A 16,863-nucleotide genomic window follows, 5' to 3' on the forward strand; every position below is an offset into this window, starting at 1 on the left:
GGTCCAGCCCAGTCCACACCCTACCTACTCTTCCTCCCCCCTCTCGTGTGGTCTATTCACCTTGTTCATCTCTCGTGTCTCTGTGCTTCATGCCCTGTCTGTGTTGCTAGTCTTTGGTTGACAGTTTCTGAGGGGGTACCTCTGGTAAGTGGTGAAGGGTGAGGGATGAACTTCCCCTCATTGCTGCCAAGAGATTCCGGCTTCTCCTTAGATGGACCACCTTGCCTGCCTTTGTTTCCCTTTCTTCTGTTTTGTCTCTTATCTCACCTTCGTTGACCTTTGGTAGACCTTGGGGTTTTCCTCCCCTGGGTTTTGTGCAGTGGGCCATCCCTGATGTACAATCGTGTAGATCTGTTTGTTCAAGGAAATAGGGACTGATGACCTAATAGTTTAGTCCCTTTAATCATCCAATAAACCAAACAACTAACTCTCCTGATTATCCCATGCACCAGCAGTACATTTTGTAGATCCAGATGCTACTGCCAGCCAGGATTTAGCATTTGATAATCATAGAACTGTTGCCGAGAGATCTAAGTGGAGCATTTAATCGAACACCTGCACCTTCTACACATTGGCAGGCACAATCAATTTGCTGTCATTCTTGCTTTTAATGTACAATAAAAAATCAGTGTGTTGTGCATCATTATGAATATTTCACTTGTTGTTGTTGTTGTTGTGGTCTTCATCTCCCAGTACCTACTGCAACCTACATCCTTCTGAATCTGCCTAGTGTATTCATCTCTTGGTCTCCCTCTACGATTTTTACCCTCCACACTGCCCTCCAATGCTAAATTTGTGATCCCTTGATGCCTCAAAACATGTCCTACCAACCGATCCCTTCTTCTAGTCAAGTTGTGCCACAAACTTCTCTTCTCCCCAATCCTATTCAATACCTCCTCATTAGTTACGTGATCTACCCACCTTATCTTCAGCATTCTTCTGTAGCACCACATTTCGAAAGCTTCTATTCTCTTCTTGTCCAAACTAGTTATCGTCCATGTTTCACTTCCATACATGGCTACACTCCATACAAATACTTTCAGAAACGACTTCCTGACACTTAAATCTATACTCGACGTTAACAAATTTCTCTTCTTCAGAAACGATTTCCTTGCCATTGCCAGTCTACATTTTATATCCTCTCTACTTCGACCATCATCAGTTATTTTACTCCCTAAATAGCAAAACTCCTTTACTACTTTAAGTGTCTCATTTCCTAATCTAATCCCCTCAGCATCACCCGATTTAATTTGACTACATTCCATTATCCTCGTTTTGCTTTTGTTGATGTTCATCTTATATCCTCCTTTCAAGACACTGTCCATTCCGTTCAACTGCTCTTCCAAGTCCTTTGCTGTCTCTGACAGAATTACAATGTCATCGGCGAACCACAAAGTTTTTACTTCTTCTCCATGAATTTTAATACCTACTCCAAATTTTTCGTTTGTTTCCTTTACTGCTTGCTCAATATACAGATTGAATAACATCGGGGAGAGGCTACAACCCTGTCTCACTCCTTTCCCAACCACTGATTCCCTTTCATGCCCCTCGACTCTTATAACTGCCACCTGGTTTCTGTACAAATTGTAAATAGCCTTTCGCTCCCTGTATTTTACCCCTGCCACCTTCAGAATTTGAAAGAGAGTATTCCAGTTAACATTGTCAAAAGCTTTCTCTAAGTCTACAAATGCTAGAAACGTAGGTTTGCCTTTTCTTAATCTTTCTTCTAAGATAAGTCGTAAGGTTAGTATTGCCTCACGTGTTCCAACATTTCTACGGAATCCAAACTGATCTTCCCCGAGGTCCGCTTCTACCAGTTTTTCCATTCGTCTGTAAAGAATTCGCGTTAGTATTTTGCAGCCATGACTTATTAAACTGAAAGTTCGGTAATTTTCACATCTGTCAACACCTGCTTTCTTTGGGATTGGAATTATTATATTCTTCTTGAAGTCTGAGGGTATTTCGCCTATCTCATACATCTTGCTCACCAGATGGTAGAGTTTTGTCATGACTGGCTCTCCCAAGGCCATCAGTAGTTCTAATGGAATGTTGTCTACTCCCGGGGCCTTGTTTCGACTCAGGTCTTTCAGTGCTCTGTCAAACTCTTCACGCAGTATCTTATCTCCCATTTCGTCTTCATCTACATCCTCTTCCCTTTCCATAATATTGTCCTCAAGTACATCGCCCTTGTATAAACCCTCTATATACTCCTTCCACCTTTCTGCCTTCCCTTCTTTGCTTAGAACTGGGTTGCCATCTGAGCTCTTGATATTCATACAAGTGGCTCTCTTTTCTCCAAAGGTCTCTTTAATTTTCCTGTAGGCAGTATCTATTTTATCCCTAGTGAGACAAGCCTCTACATCCTTACATTTGTCCTCTAGCCATCCCTGCTTAGCCATTTTGCACTTCCTGTTGATCTCATTTTTGAGACGTTTGTATTCCTTTTTGCCTGCTTCATTTACTGGATTTTTATATTTTCTCCTTTCATCAATTAAATTCAATATTTCTTCTGTTACCCAAGGATTTCTATTAGCCCTCGTCTTTTTACCTACTTGATCCTCTGCTGCCTTCGCTACTTCATCCCTCAAAGCTACCCATTCTTCTTCTACTGTATTTCTTTCCCCCATTCCTGTCAATTGTTCCCTTATGCTCTCTCTCAAACTCTCTACAACCTCTGGTTCTTTCAGTTTATCCAGGTCCCATCTCCTTAAATTCCAGCCTTTTTGCAGTTTCTTCAGTTTTAATCTACAGTTCACAACCAATAGATTGTGGTCAGAGTCCACATCTGCCCCTGGAAATGTCTTACAATTTAAAACCTGGTTCCTAAATCTCTGTCTTACCATTATATAATCTATCTGACACCTTTTAGTATCTCTAGGGTTCTTCCATGTATACAACCTTCTTTCATGATTCTTGAACCAAGTGTTAGCTATGATTAAGTTATGCTCTGCGCAAAATTCTACCAGACGGATTCCTCTTTCATTTCTTCCCCCCAATCCATATTCACGTACTATATTTGCTTCTATTCCTTTTCCTACTGACGAATTCCAGTCACCCATGACCATTAAATTTTCGTCTCCCTTCACTACCTGAATAATTCCTTTTATCTCATCATAGATTTCAGTTTAATAAGTCACAGTTGCAAAATACTAACGGGATTTATTTACAGACGAATGTAAAAACTGATAGAAGCCGACCTCGGGGAAGATCAGTTTGGATTCCGTAGAAATTCTGAAGGTGGCAGGGGTAAAATACAGAGAGCGAAAGGCTATTTACAATTTGTACAGAAAGCAGATGGCAGTTATAAGAGTCAAGGGGCATGAAAGGGAAGCAGTGGTTGGGAAGGGAGTGAGATAGGGTTGTAGCCTATCCCCGATGTTATTCAATCTGTATATTGAGCAAGCAATAAAGGAAACAAAAGAAAAGTTCGGAGTAGGTATTAAAGTCCATGGAGAAGAAATAAAAATGTTGAGGTTCGCCGATGACATTGTAATTCTGTCAGAGACAGCAAAGGACTTGGAAGAGCAGTTGAACGGAATGGACAGTGTCTTGAAAGGAGGGTATAAGATGAACATCAACAAAAGCAAAACGAGGATAATGGAATGTAGTCGAATTAAGTCGGGTGATGCTGAGGGAATGAGGGAATTAGATTAGGAAATGAGACACTTAAAGTAGAAAAGGAGTTTTGCTATTTGGGGAGCAAAATAACTGACGATGGTCGAAGTAGAGAGGATATAAAATGTAGACTGGCAATGGCAAGGAAAGTGTTTCTGAAGATGAAAAATTTGTTAACATCGAGTTTAGATTTAAATGTCAGGAAGTCGTTTCTGAAAGGATTTGTATGGAGTGTAGCCATGTATGGAAGTGAAACGTGGACGATAAATAGTTTAGACAAGAAGAGAATAGAAGCTTTCGAAATGTGGTGCTACAGAAGAATGCTGAAGATTAGATGGGTAGATCACATAACTAATGAGGAGGTATTGAATACAGTTGGGGAGAAGAGGAGCCTGTGGCACAACTTGACTAGAAGAAGGGATCGGTTGGTAGGACATGTTCTGAGACATTGAGGGGTCACCAATTTAGTATTGGAGGGCAGCATGGAGGGTAAAAATCGTAGAGGGAGACCAAGAGATGAATACACTTAGCAGATTCAGAAGGATGTAGGCTGCAGTAGGTACTGGGGGACGAAGAAGCTTGCACAGGATAGAGTAGCATGGAGAGCTGCATCAAACCAGTCTCAGGACTGAAGACCACAACAACAACAACCCGTACTCCTATTTTTTTTATTCATTATTGAACCTACTCCTGCATTACTCCTATTTGATTTTGTATTTATAACTCTGTATTCACCTGACCAAAAGTCTTGTTCCTCCTGCCACCGAACTTCACTAATTCCCACTATATCTAACTTTAACCCATCCATTTCCCTTTTTAAATTTTCTAACCTACCTGCCCGATTAAGGGATCTGACATTCCACGCTCCGATCCATGGAACGATAGTTTTCTTTCTCCTGATAACGACGTCCTCTTGAGTAGTCCCCACCCGGAGATCCGAATGGGGGCTTATTTTACCTCTGGAATATTTTACCCAAGTGGACGCCATCATCATTTAATCATACAGTAAAGCTGCATGCCCTCGGGGAAAATTATGGCTGTAGTTTCCCCTTGCTTTCAGCCGTTCGCAGTACCAGAACAGCAAGGCCATTTTGATTAGTGCTACAAGGCCAGATCAGTCAATCATCCAGACTGTTGCCCCTGCAACTATTGAAAAGGCTGCCGCCCCTCTTCAGGAATCACATGTTTGTCTGGCCTCTCAACAGATACCCCTCCGTTGTGGTTGCACCTACGGTATGGCTATCTGTATCGTTGAGGCATGCAAGCCTCCTCACCAACGGCAAGGTCAAGGTCCATGGGTAATGGGGGGGGGGGGGGGGGGATGTTCATATGTAACTTAAGAAAAGTGTGTATGAAACACTCAGAGTGAGTCCTGCTCACATTTGTCCTGTTTTTTTTTTTTTTCTCTCTCTTTTTTTTTCCCCCCTTTTCTCTTTCAAATAATCTGCTTATCTCTTAATGCACACACACTCATTCTGTGTACACACATAAAGTTATATAGAAGGAATCCCCATATAATTAGTGTAATTCGATTATCATCAGTCATAATTTGCTGTTAGAATACTTTACAGAAATAGCTAGCAGTGGTTTCTTCTGCCTGTTAATGCATGACTTTCGGTAATTTATTCCACCCTGTCAGTGCCCCTTTTATGGTGTCATTTACAGAACACAATGTGTGAATGAATAACCTAAACTTTATTTCTGTTTCCTCAAAATTCTGTCAGTATAATTATTTTTTTTTTTATGTTTAAGTTACTTTTATACAGATTGTACCAGAAATGCTGCGACAACTTTGAGGGATTGCGGGGTGTCTTCAAGAAAAAATGTTGATAGAGTCCTATGTCCATAAACATCATCCGACAAGTTTACAGAGCCGAAGTTATAGGCACTGGATCCTGCTGCTGCTCGAATCCTTCAAGGGAACTTTGTGTGCTGACACAGTTTATTTTTCTCGTGTATACCAAAAACCGTTGGAGGTTTTGGAGGGTTCTAGAAGAAAAATAAACTGTGGATGGAAACCAGTGTCCAAAACAGTCACCCATCGAGGCCACAGGGCACCACATTCACAGGAGACAAGACCTGTCTACACGGTAACAAGCTCCATCTTCCCCAGTGGCGATTGTGACAGCCTAACAGTATTACAAGGCATTCCGCCTACAGTTCATCAGCATACAAAATCATGTTTGCTGCCTAAGGTGTAACCTAGTGGTAAGCATCAGTACTTGTAACACTCTGTAACATCATTGGATGACATTTTCAGATACGGGTTCCCTCCCTCAATTTGTTTCTCAAACCACCCTCTACAACCCCTCATAGTTTGCCACAACATTCCTGGGAAATATACATGTTTAAAAACATTCAGTCTCTGTATAAAGCCTTTTTTTCTAGCTGCTGGTCTCTTTATAAATGGAGAATGGATGACTTTAGATGATGTACTTTCAGATAAGGCGAAAGAAGATGGTTGTTTCCAGGTAATTTGAATGTACTTCAGTTGAAAATTATGCTTAACATTGTCCTGTAAGTGTCATACTGTTATTCATCTCCATTTTATGTACCATGAGAAAATAATCTGTCACTGGCATTAGTCAATTCTGTGCCACACAGAATAAATTTGTAACATTGCACTATTAGTAGAAAAACTTGTGAATTAGTTTAATTAACACACTGATTCAGCAAAAAAGGCCACTATGTTCTACAGTAAACAGAAATGGAGCATATACAAATAAAGACCCAGTGGTCTAAGTTTCTTGCACATAAGCTTGAAATTGATAGTGATACTTCACTATCAGATTGTTCTGGAATGTAGAATTGTTAACAAATCATTCAAGCTTGTTTTAAGCAGTATTAAATTTTGAAAGGAGTGTGATTATTATTTCACAATCACTGCTCATGAAAAGAAGACAAAATACTAAAATTCTGGAAAAGTGGACAATGTATTCTCCCTCCCATCATTTCATCTTGAATTTTTTCTACTGTTGTTAATTGTTACTGTTCTTCATAATTTAATTTCACATTTTACAACTGTTCTGACCTTGACCATATATTGATGAATGTGAATACTCATGTGCATTGAGAAAATATGTTTTTAAATTTTATTTGAACTTTAAAATAGGAATATAAATTTCTATAAAATTAAACTTTTTAGGCAAAGTCATACAAAGAGAGAGCTGTCCACTTTATAATGAGTCAGATTTTCTATCAGGAGCTGGAAAGTCCAGATGCATTGGAGATGGAGGCTGTATTTGATCTTCCTGACTTTACAGATGATATAACCATTCTCTGGCAGAATGGTACAGCAGTTGGATTTTACAGTACAAAACAGAAAGGTAAGTGAATGGTCAATTAAGTAACATCGACAACAGAACTGACCAATAGTTAGCATCTCGAAATAATGTGAAAACTACAACTGTAATCAAGACAATATTATGAAAAGATTAGATTGCTACTCACTATATAGTGGAGATGCTGCATCACTGATAGGCACAAGAAAAAGACAGTCAAACAAGTAAGCTTTTGGCCAAAGAGGCCTTCTTCGGAATTAGACAACATACATGTACACACAAAAGCAACTGACCACAGCTTCTGGCTGCTGTGGCCAGAGTGTGACCTTGGCAGCCAGAGACTATGGTAATTGTGTGTGTGTGGGGGGGGGGGGGGTTGCTATTTGGGGAGCAAAATAACTGATGATGGTCGAAGTAGAGAGGATATAAAATGTAGAATGGCAATAGCAAAGAAAGCGTTTCTGAAGAAGAACAATTTGTTAACATCGAGTTTAGATTTAAATGTCAGGAAGTCGTTTCTGAAAGTATTTGTATGGAGTGTAGCCATGTATGGAAGTGAAACGTGGACAATAAATAGTTTAGACAAGAAGAGAATAGAAGCTTTCGAAATGTGGTGCTACAGAAGAATGCTGAAGATTAGATGGGTAGATCACATAACTAATGAGGAGGTATTGAATAGAATTTGGGAGAAGAGGAACTTGTGGCACAACTTGACTAGAAGAAGGGATCGGTTGGTAGGACATGTTCTGAGGCATCAAGGGATCGCCAATTTAGTATTGGAGGGCAGTGTGGAGGGTAAAAATCGTAGAGGGAGACCAAGAGATGAATACACTAAGCAGATTCAGAAGGATGTAGGCTGCAGTAAGTACAGGGAGATGAAGAAGCTTGCACAGGATAGAGTAGCATGGAGAGCTGCATCAAACCAGTCTCAGGACTGAAGACCACAACAACAACAACAACAACATTTCATACACTTCATCATTTGTAGCTCCTGTACCTTCCTTTCTTCAAGGTAGAAAGTGCAGTCTTCACTCTGGACAAGACAATGTACAAATCAGTTAACACACTTCAGAGGAGATGAGCAAACGACTCCTTTGTAGGAGGCCTTATCACATTTGCTGAAAATAGCATCCCCAACATGCTAGAGTGGTATGCCCAGAGTGCTGACATTTAAAACAGTGCATTGTGTTGGGTATATAAGGCCTCATATTTAACTGAATGAAACCAGAATAATATTTTCTGGAACCATTGTGGTATGGAACATAAGAATAAAGGACTCTGATTTTATCAGTTTGCCATCTGCCCTTTTCATGATGTTTTGCAAATCAGCCACACCATCATGAGCCCACTCATCCTTCAGTTCCTCTTTGGGAATATCAATAATATCCCTGCATAATGCAACACCTTTGCTATAGTTTGTTGTGTAGCTCTGTTTCAAGGCATATAGCAATGTGGAGGTTTTTCGCTTGTTGATAATTAGTTATTTCTACCAGCAGTGTTCCACTCCTAAATTGCGTAATAGATTTTAATGTACTAGCAATGCCCTCTATGCTCTTTTGTATATAGAAAGGTGAAACTTTTTTCAAGCTGCCCTCCTTTGCTTTAACTGTCATAAACACATTCTGCCTAGCAGCCTGTGTTCCGTTACTGTAGACTGAAGTATTGGAAAGAAAGACTATGTTAGAAGGACTGACAGTATGAGCCCTCTTGTTGGTGTTGATACCTACCAGCAAGTACACCCTTTGTACTGGGAAATCATTTGAACAGATTCAAGGGTTCCATCTCGTTCCCACAAAGAACAAGGGAAATAAAGGCCCACCCACACAGCTCCACTTGTTTGGGTGAGCCTTGCACAGCTGAGGTGTGACAGGTTGCCCACTAATGACTATTCCACCTCAACAGCCATGCAGCTCATCAGTGCATGGTACACCTTGAGATTGACGACTTTTTATAGAGGTTTTCATAATTTTTTTAGTCCACACATCACAAAAAATGCATCCTCGTGAAGTTCTTTGATTAAGTATTTACCCTTTGTAAATCTCCACGGAGCTAACTGTGCCTCTTGTTGCTGATGAGCAATAGACTTCGTAAGGTATAGTTAGGAACTAGTGCCAGGCTGAAATTTTGATTTAGTCCGTGAGATATATTCATGGATTATGTTCTGCTTTGAAAGACAAGAGCTCGTGGTCTGAGTCTCAGTCTAGAACACAGTTTTAACTTGTTTGTCAACTAACTTCTGTACACTGCACGACATTTTACATGGGAATGCCTACCATTAAATTGGCTGAGTAGATGAATGACATAGAAGAGCTGTCTGCCTTGAGGATGCCTTGTACCCAGTTCTGAATTTTCTGCACAGCATGAATTAAGGGAGATTGCATGCCTGCTATGGGCTGTTTGGATCCTCCAATGTGTTATTAGTTTCCCTGAGCTCCAGAACAGAATAGAATATTTATTCACTTTTAAATATGTTTACAGCCAGTTGGTACTGTCATGTGAAATTTGTATACATGTATAGTTACTACATTACATTATTCTCACATGGATCTTTGCTTAATTATGTTACATGAAAGCTTTTATATAAATTACTACTTCAGGAAAGTATATTGTTATGGAGACTGACCATTGTTTGCAAACGTAATACAATATGCTGCAGTGAATAAGCATATTATCACATTCAAAACTTTATACAGTCTGTAACAATAATAATCATAAACTTTATATAGATCAATACAGTATGCCACAATGAATGAATATATTGCACTAGTGACTTTGTAAAACATTTTGCAATACATAATTTTATATATGCCCATTTCAAGACTCCAAGTCATTTATTATATATACTTCAATATGTAAAATACTTCACTTTTTACCCATTTTGTGATTATGCTTTTAAATTTATTCAGGGGCACTGAGTGTGCATTTTTAAGTAGTTAAGTTTGTTAAAATATGCGAGACAAAGATATTTATAGCTGTTATGGACTTTTGCTTGTTTGGTGTATGGCTTGTCAATTGCATGTCTGTTTCTTGTGTTATGATTCTGTATTGACATGCTAGGGTCAGAGTTATTCAGATTTTCTTGTGTATATACTAAGCAGCTATAAGCATATAAACTGGGGACTGTCATAATATTTGATTCTTTGAAATGATGTCTACAGGATTCTCATGGTGTTAGTCCCACAATGCATCTTATTGCCATTTTCTCATTTAAGTAGTCTTAGAGCCAGGTAGGTTTCTCACCGCAAAATTGGGAATTTAAGAAAGTAAAAGTATGCATGTAGTAGTAGGATCTCATAAACATATCCTCTGAGCTTAAGCAGCAGATAAATCACACATTTGAGTTGGGGCATAATTTATCTGTGGCTGTATCTCACCTAAGACATTGATCAATATGTAATTCCTGAAGTTTCACCAATTTGTTTTCTTGTTTGGGTGCATTGAAATTAAAAACTGTGTTTTCTGGTTTTGTACTCTTCATGTGTAATGCATTAGCCTGAAACCGTGAGGTACACCTATATTATGCTACTGATACATTCAGTTGCAACTCATCCAAGTTGGAGTACTGAGCAGTTAATGTGGTGTCACCTGTATACAGAACAACCTCACATGGCATGTATATATAACAGAAAGGATCCAAGAACAGACCCAAGTAACAGTTCTTTTGTAACAGGTAAAGGGCCTTTAGGAGGAGGGCATTCTCCCCTATTTCATAGTGCTGTAGCTTTCTTATTAGGATGCTGTGGGACACCGTAACCTCCAGTCCAATAGCTCATTGACTTATTCTCGAGGTTCTGTTATAATGCTGCCAGCTGCTTCACAATAGAGAGGGTAGATCTAAAACTACATTGTGCAGAACAGATTAAGTTATCATTTTCAAAATACTGGTTCATCTGCTGGTGCATACAGTACTCGGTTATTTTAGAAATTATTGTGACAAGTGAAATGGGTAATGGTATGCTACCTTCCTTATTGTTCGGCATTCTGGATAGACTCTTTCTATAATATGTTTATTATTTTTGTCAAGGGGTGTTCTTCTATTCCGGCAATAATGCATTTATCTATTGCTTACTGACTTGCCAGCAAATTACAGAACTTGATCAAAAATAATCCATTGCTTTATTTGGGTAATGGTGGCAGTTCATGTCGAAAACCTTTTCACATCAAGTTGGACGTGAAAAGGTTTCCGACACGATTATGGCTGCACAACGGAATTAACAGACTTTGAACGTGGAATGGTAGTTGGAGCTAGAGACATGGGACGTTCCATTTCGAAAATCGTTAGGGAGTTCAGTATTACAACATTCACAGTGCCAAGAGTGTGCTGAGAATATGATTTAAGGCATTACCTCTCACCTGGACACTGCAGCGGTCCATGGCCTTCACTTAATGGCTGAGAGCTTTGCGTAGAGTTGTCTGTGCTAACAGACAAGCAACACTGCATGAAATAACTGCAGAAATCAACGTGGAATGTACGACGGATGTATCCATTTGCACAGTGCAGTGAAATTTGGTGTTAATGGGCTTTGGCAGCAGATGACCAACGTGAGTACCTTTGTTAACAGCATGACATCGCCAGCAGCACCTTTCCTCAGCTCGCAACCATATTGGTTTTACACTAGATGACTGGAAAACTGTTGCGTCATCAGATGAGTCCCAGTGTCGGTTGGTAAGAGCTGATGGTAGGGTTCGAGTGTAGCACAAACCGCATGAAGCACCATGAATCAGGAGGGCTCAGGTTTATCAACAAGGCACATTGCATTATGATGGTGGCTCTATAATTATGTGGGCTGTGTTTAAAGGAATGGACTTGGTCCTTTGGTCCAACTGAACTGATGATTGCCTGGAAATGGTTATGTTTGGCTATTTGGAGACCATTTTCAACCACTCGTGGACTTCTTGTTCCCAAACAATGATGTTATGTCACTGAGTCATAACTGTTCAGAGCTGGTTTGAAGAACATTGCGGACAATTCAAGCGAACGGATTGTCCACCCAGATTGCCCGACACGAATCCCATCAGACATTTGTGGGACACAATCGAGAGGTCAGTTTTGCTGTGACAACATTTCGCAATTATGGGTGGCTACAGAGGAAGCATGGCTCAATATTTCAGCATGGGCTTTCAGTGACTTCTTGAGTCCATGGCATTAGGACATATCCCATGACTTTTGTCACCTCACTGTAAATTTGCATTGTTTCAGAGTAGCACTTAATAAAGAACCTTCAAGGAAAGTTTTATAAACTGTTCGTTAGTTTGTATACCCATCTCCTGTTTGTGGGAACATTTTCAGTAACTTTTGTTTGGTTTTTAACAAGAAGTTGAAAATCAATCACCTGAAGTTATCACATCATTTGCACTGTATATCGGGTGTCCCAGAAATATTGTGACAAAATCTGAGCTCTTGCAGAGGGCATCTTGAAGAAAAAATTGTGGATGTACATTGTAAACAGTCCTGTAACATTTTCTTGGTTACTCTGGAAGTTATCTTTACATTTGTTGATTTTGTTCTATTAAGAGCAGTCTGTTGAGTTCCGTTTGTAAGGAAGTCTGGAATTGAGTCACAAAACTGATCCAATACTTGTTTTAACTAAATGACAATGCAGGGCAGTGTCAAATGCTTTCCTAAAATCAAGGAACACGATGTGTAGGTACTTCTGCAATAAGTGATATTAACAAAGATACTGATTCAATTTTGAAGTCCACCGGCAAAAGTGACAGTGAAGACAGGGGTAAACATTGAAAAGTGATGAAGTTTTGTATTATTGGTTTTTACAAAAATGATGAATTGGGTAATTGATATCTGATCCTTAAGTAACGGATTGTTGTACAGATTTAAATCTCATTGTAAAATTTACAAATTGGTAATACCAGGTGAAAAAATGTCAACTGATGTAGATGCAGCAAATACCATTAAAGGTGGTTTTGAAAAGGAATTGGACAAAAATGACTGTGACTTGGACTTTGTTTACAGAGCTGATGCAACTATATTAAATTGGAAATCGTTACTGTTGAAATCTGTTGCTCCTCGGCGAGAATTCTGCTCCATGAACTAAAAGTAATAAAGAGCAAATAACAATATTAATTTGTGCAAATGCTATTGAGACCCATAAAATGCTGTTGCATCGCATCAGAAATCCCAAAAATCCAAAATGCTTCAAAAATATCAAGGTTCCCTTAGTTTATAAAAGCCAAAGAAGCGCATGGATGAACACTGAAATATTCATTGACTGGTATGACAACACTTTTATCACTGAAGTAAAACAATTTTAAAACAAACTTGGTAAACATGGAATTGTCCTACTTTTACTGGATACTTTTCAGCTGAACTGTTAGTGAGAGAAAATGGAATGTTTACAGTAAAATGTTTGCCTCCTTATGTGACATCCTTACTACAACAAGTGGATCAAAGTGTTATTGAAACATTAAAATGACTTTATAGAAGACAATCTTGACCTAGATTTTTATCTGTTGATTAAGATAATGTAGATGTCATTTGTCTTTTCTCAGGCAAATGAATTTAAAGCAGTGTTGTTACATTGTATATGCATGGGATCTGATTGAAAGAAAGACTTTGAACAAAACTTGGAACACAACACTAAAACGAGAGTGCAAAAATTCAGTATCTGATATGGGTGATTCTGTTTTGGAGAATATAATGAGCTAATGACAAACCCACAGATATGCAAGGAATGTGATGCCGATAGTATGAAGGAGTAGCTCACTTGTGAAAGTAATGATCAAGGTTTTCAGAAGATGTCAGATGACGAAATTGTTGCAAACATATTGCTGGAAAACAAACAGCAGTTAATCCAAGAAGATGAAACAGAAGAAAATGAAGATGCAGAAAATGATTTAGGACCATCTCGTGTGGAAACATTTCAAGCCCTGGACACAGCCTTCAGATGCTTTGAGAAACAAACTGTAAGTTTACTACTATTCCAGTGAATTCATGATGTAGCAATAGTGAAGAGCTTACATCAAATGATAATTAGCAAATACTTTAAATAGAATTAACTACAGAGACTGTTCTATTATGAATTTTGTTAGGTATTTCATGATTAACACTGCAATATTTTAGTAACATTAAGAAAATGTCTGTAAAAAGTAAAATATTCAGAACCAATGCTCTGCAACAGGCCACGATAAGAGGACATGTAGAACAACAGAAGCATAATAAGTGATATAAATAGCAGGGTAGGTGGCATGCACATAGGCCCAACAGTGCCTTCTTTTATGTGACCAGACAGGGCAGTGTTACACAAAGCTTAGTCAGTGCACAGCCATCACACAAAGTGTAAACATGTAACCAAGTACCACTGTGTTTTGCTGACATCACAGGGTTGAATATCATCATGTGAGTGGGTTCAAACAGGGCAGAATGATTGGTCTCCAGGAGGTGGGTCTATTGTTCTGTGACACTGCAGCTTGTACGGGGCACACTGCTTCAATAGTGAGGCGTATGTGGAGCCAGCAGAGAGAAAAGGACCATACACAGTGTCAACAGGGTACTGAACGACACAATGTGCCAGATGAGCACCACATTGTCTATTTGGCCATAATGGATAGAACAGCTTCATCCACAATGTTGGTAGGACACTGAAGCACTGCAATCGATCTGGGCATGTCTGCATTGATGGTTCAATGCCATTTTCTGCAGGATGGACAGCTGGCATGCATGCCCTTGTGTAGGGTTCCATTGACCAGTACCCATCGATGCCACAGACTGGTATGGGCATGTGAATGCCCACAGGATACAGATTAGCTGGCTGTTTTTCAAGGAGTTCCTTGAGTGGCCATGTACATAAAAAACAGTATTCCATTTGAGTCCATAGACGTATCACGGCACTGCACTGAACAGATATTTGAATGTTGTACAGTGGCAGTTGAATTTAGTGAAACTAAACTTCTAATTGTTGTCATTTATAGGTCCCCTAACTCTGACTTCAGAGCATTTCTTCTCAAGCTAGAGAGGGTCCTCGGTTCACTTTATAGGAAGTACCTGAGATTAATTATGTGTGGTGACTTCAGTATTAATTTTGTATATGATTTTGCAAGAAAAAGGATGTTGGTAGATCTCCTAAACTCATATGATCAGATGCAGACGTATTTTTTCCAACTAGGGTGCAGGAGAACACTAGCACAGCCATAGACAAGATTTTCATTCATTCTTCATTACTAGATGGGCATTCTGTTAGTAAAAGGGTGAATGGACTTGCAGACCATGATGTGCAAATTTTAATACCGAAAGTGACTTGGTTTAAGAATCATGACAGAAGGTTGTGTACATGGAATAGACCTAGAGACATAGGAAGGTTTCAGATTGATTATACAATGGTAAGGCAGATTTCAGAACCAGATTTTGCACTGTAAAATGTTTCCAGGGGCAAATGTAGACTCTGACCATAATTTATTGGTTATGAACTGTAGATTAAAACTAAAGAATTTGCAGAAAGATAGAAAATTAAGGAGATGGGGCCTGGATAAACTGAAGGAGCTAGTGGTTGTTGAAAGTTTCAGATGAAGGATTAGAGAATCTTGGACTGAAACAGAGAAAAGAACTATAGTAGAAGATGAATGGGTAGCACTTAGAGTTGATGGAAAATAGTACTGAGCAAGGAAGGGAAAGCTGAAAGGTGGAAGAAGTATACAAAGGGACTGTACCAGGGGAATGAAATTGAAGGTTATATTATAGAAAGGCAAGAGAAAGAAGATGAATGTGAGTGGAAGATATGATACTGCTGGAATAATTTAACAGAAGACTCAAAGACCTACACTGAAACAAGGCCCTCAGGGCAGACAACATGTCCTCAGGACTGCTGATATCCTTGTGAGAGCCAGTCATGGCAAAATTATTCTGCCTGGAGTGCAAGATATATGAAACAGGGAAAATACCCTCAGACTTCAAGAAGAATTTAATAATTCCAATTCCAAAGACAGCAGGGGTTGAAGTGTGTGCGAATGTTACCAGACTATCAGTTTAATAAGTCATGGTTCCAAAATACTGACATGAATTATTTACAGAAGACAGGAAAAACTGGGAAAGATCAGTTTGGGTTTTGGAAAAACATTGGAGAAGCGATGCAATACTGCCCTTCTCAGTTGAAGGTAAGGAATGATAAACCTACATTTATAGCTTTTGTAGACCTAGAGAAAGCTTTTGACAGTGTTGACTAGAATACACTCTTTGAAATTCTGAAGATAGCACAGGTAAAAAACAGGGAGTGAAAGGATAAATGCAATTTGTACAGCAACCGTGTGATATGTATAAGAGTCGAAGGGCTATGTAGAAGCTTCAAAGGGGATGAAAAGCAAGCAGTGGTTGAAAAGGAAGTGAAAGAGGGTTGTAACCTATCCCAGATGTTACTCAATTTGTACACCGAGCAAGCAGTGAAGGAAGCCAAAGAAAAATTTCAAGGAGGAATTAAAGTTCAGAGAGAAGAAATAAATACTTGCGGTTTGCTAGTGATATTGTAATTCTGTCAGAGACAGAAAAGGACTTGGAAGAGCTGTTGAACAGAATAAACAGTGTCTTGAAAGGAGAATGTAAGATGAATATTAAGAAAAACAGAGCAAGGATAATGGAATGTAGTCAAATTAAATCAATTGAGCTGAGAGAATTAGATTAGGAAATAAGACAGTAAATGAGATAGTAGATGAGTTTTGCTATTTGGGCAGCATAGGGCATATCCCATGACTTTTGTCACCTCACTGTAACTTTGCATTTTTTCAGAATAGCACTTAATAAAGAACCTTCAAGGAAAGTTTTATAAACTGTTCTTCAGTTTGTATACTCATTTATGTGTCTCCTTCTTCATGGCAGAGCTTTGAGGATGCGGTTTTATGAGAACAAGGTCATCGACCTTGTACTGAGGTTTGATAGCCTTCTCATTATGTCTACTCACTTGTTGTTGTGCCTAGTCAACTAGATTCTTTGAGACTATTTCCTGTTGAAGTTGGTAATCATCAG

General features: G+C 39.1%; 1 protein-coding gene across 4 annotated transcripts in view; it reads left to right on the forward strand.

Moving 5' to 3' along the window:
- LOC126199373 (protein FAM169B-like) overlaps nt 1-16,863 on the forward strand; it is an 89,555-nt gene that overhangs the window by 21,751 nt on the left and 50,941 nt on the right. For 3 of the 4 annotated variants that reach the window (XM_049936285.1, XM_049936282.1, XM_049936284.1), the window contains 2 exons: nt 6,004-6,086; nt 6,761-6,941. In XM_049936285.1, coding sequence (XP_049792242.1) covers nt 6,004-6,086; nt 6,761-6,941 — 264 coding nt within the window. The remainder of the gene's footprint in view (nt 1-6,003; nt 6,087-6,760; nt 6,942-16,863) is intronic. The other variant, XM_049936283.1, reaches the window with a different exon arrangement.

This window comes from Schistocerca nitens, chromosome 8 (genome assembly GCF_023898315.1).
Source record: "Schistocerca nitens isolate TAMUIC-IGC-003100 chromosome 8, iqSchNite1.1, whole genome shotgun sequence".
Lineage (NCBI taxonomy): Eukaryota > Metazoa > Arthropoda > Insecta > Orthoptera > Acrididae > Schistocerca > Schistocerca nitens.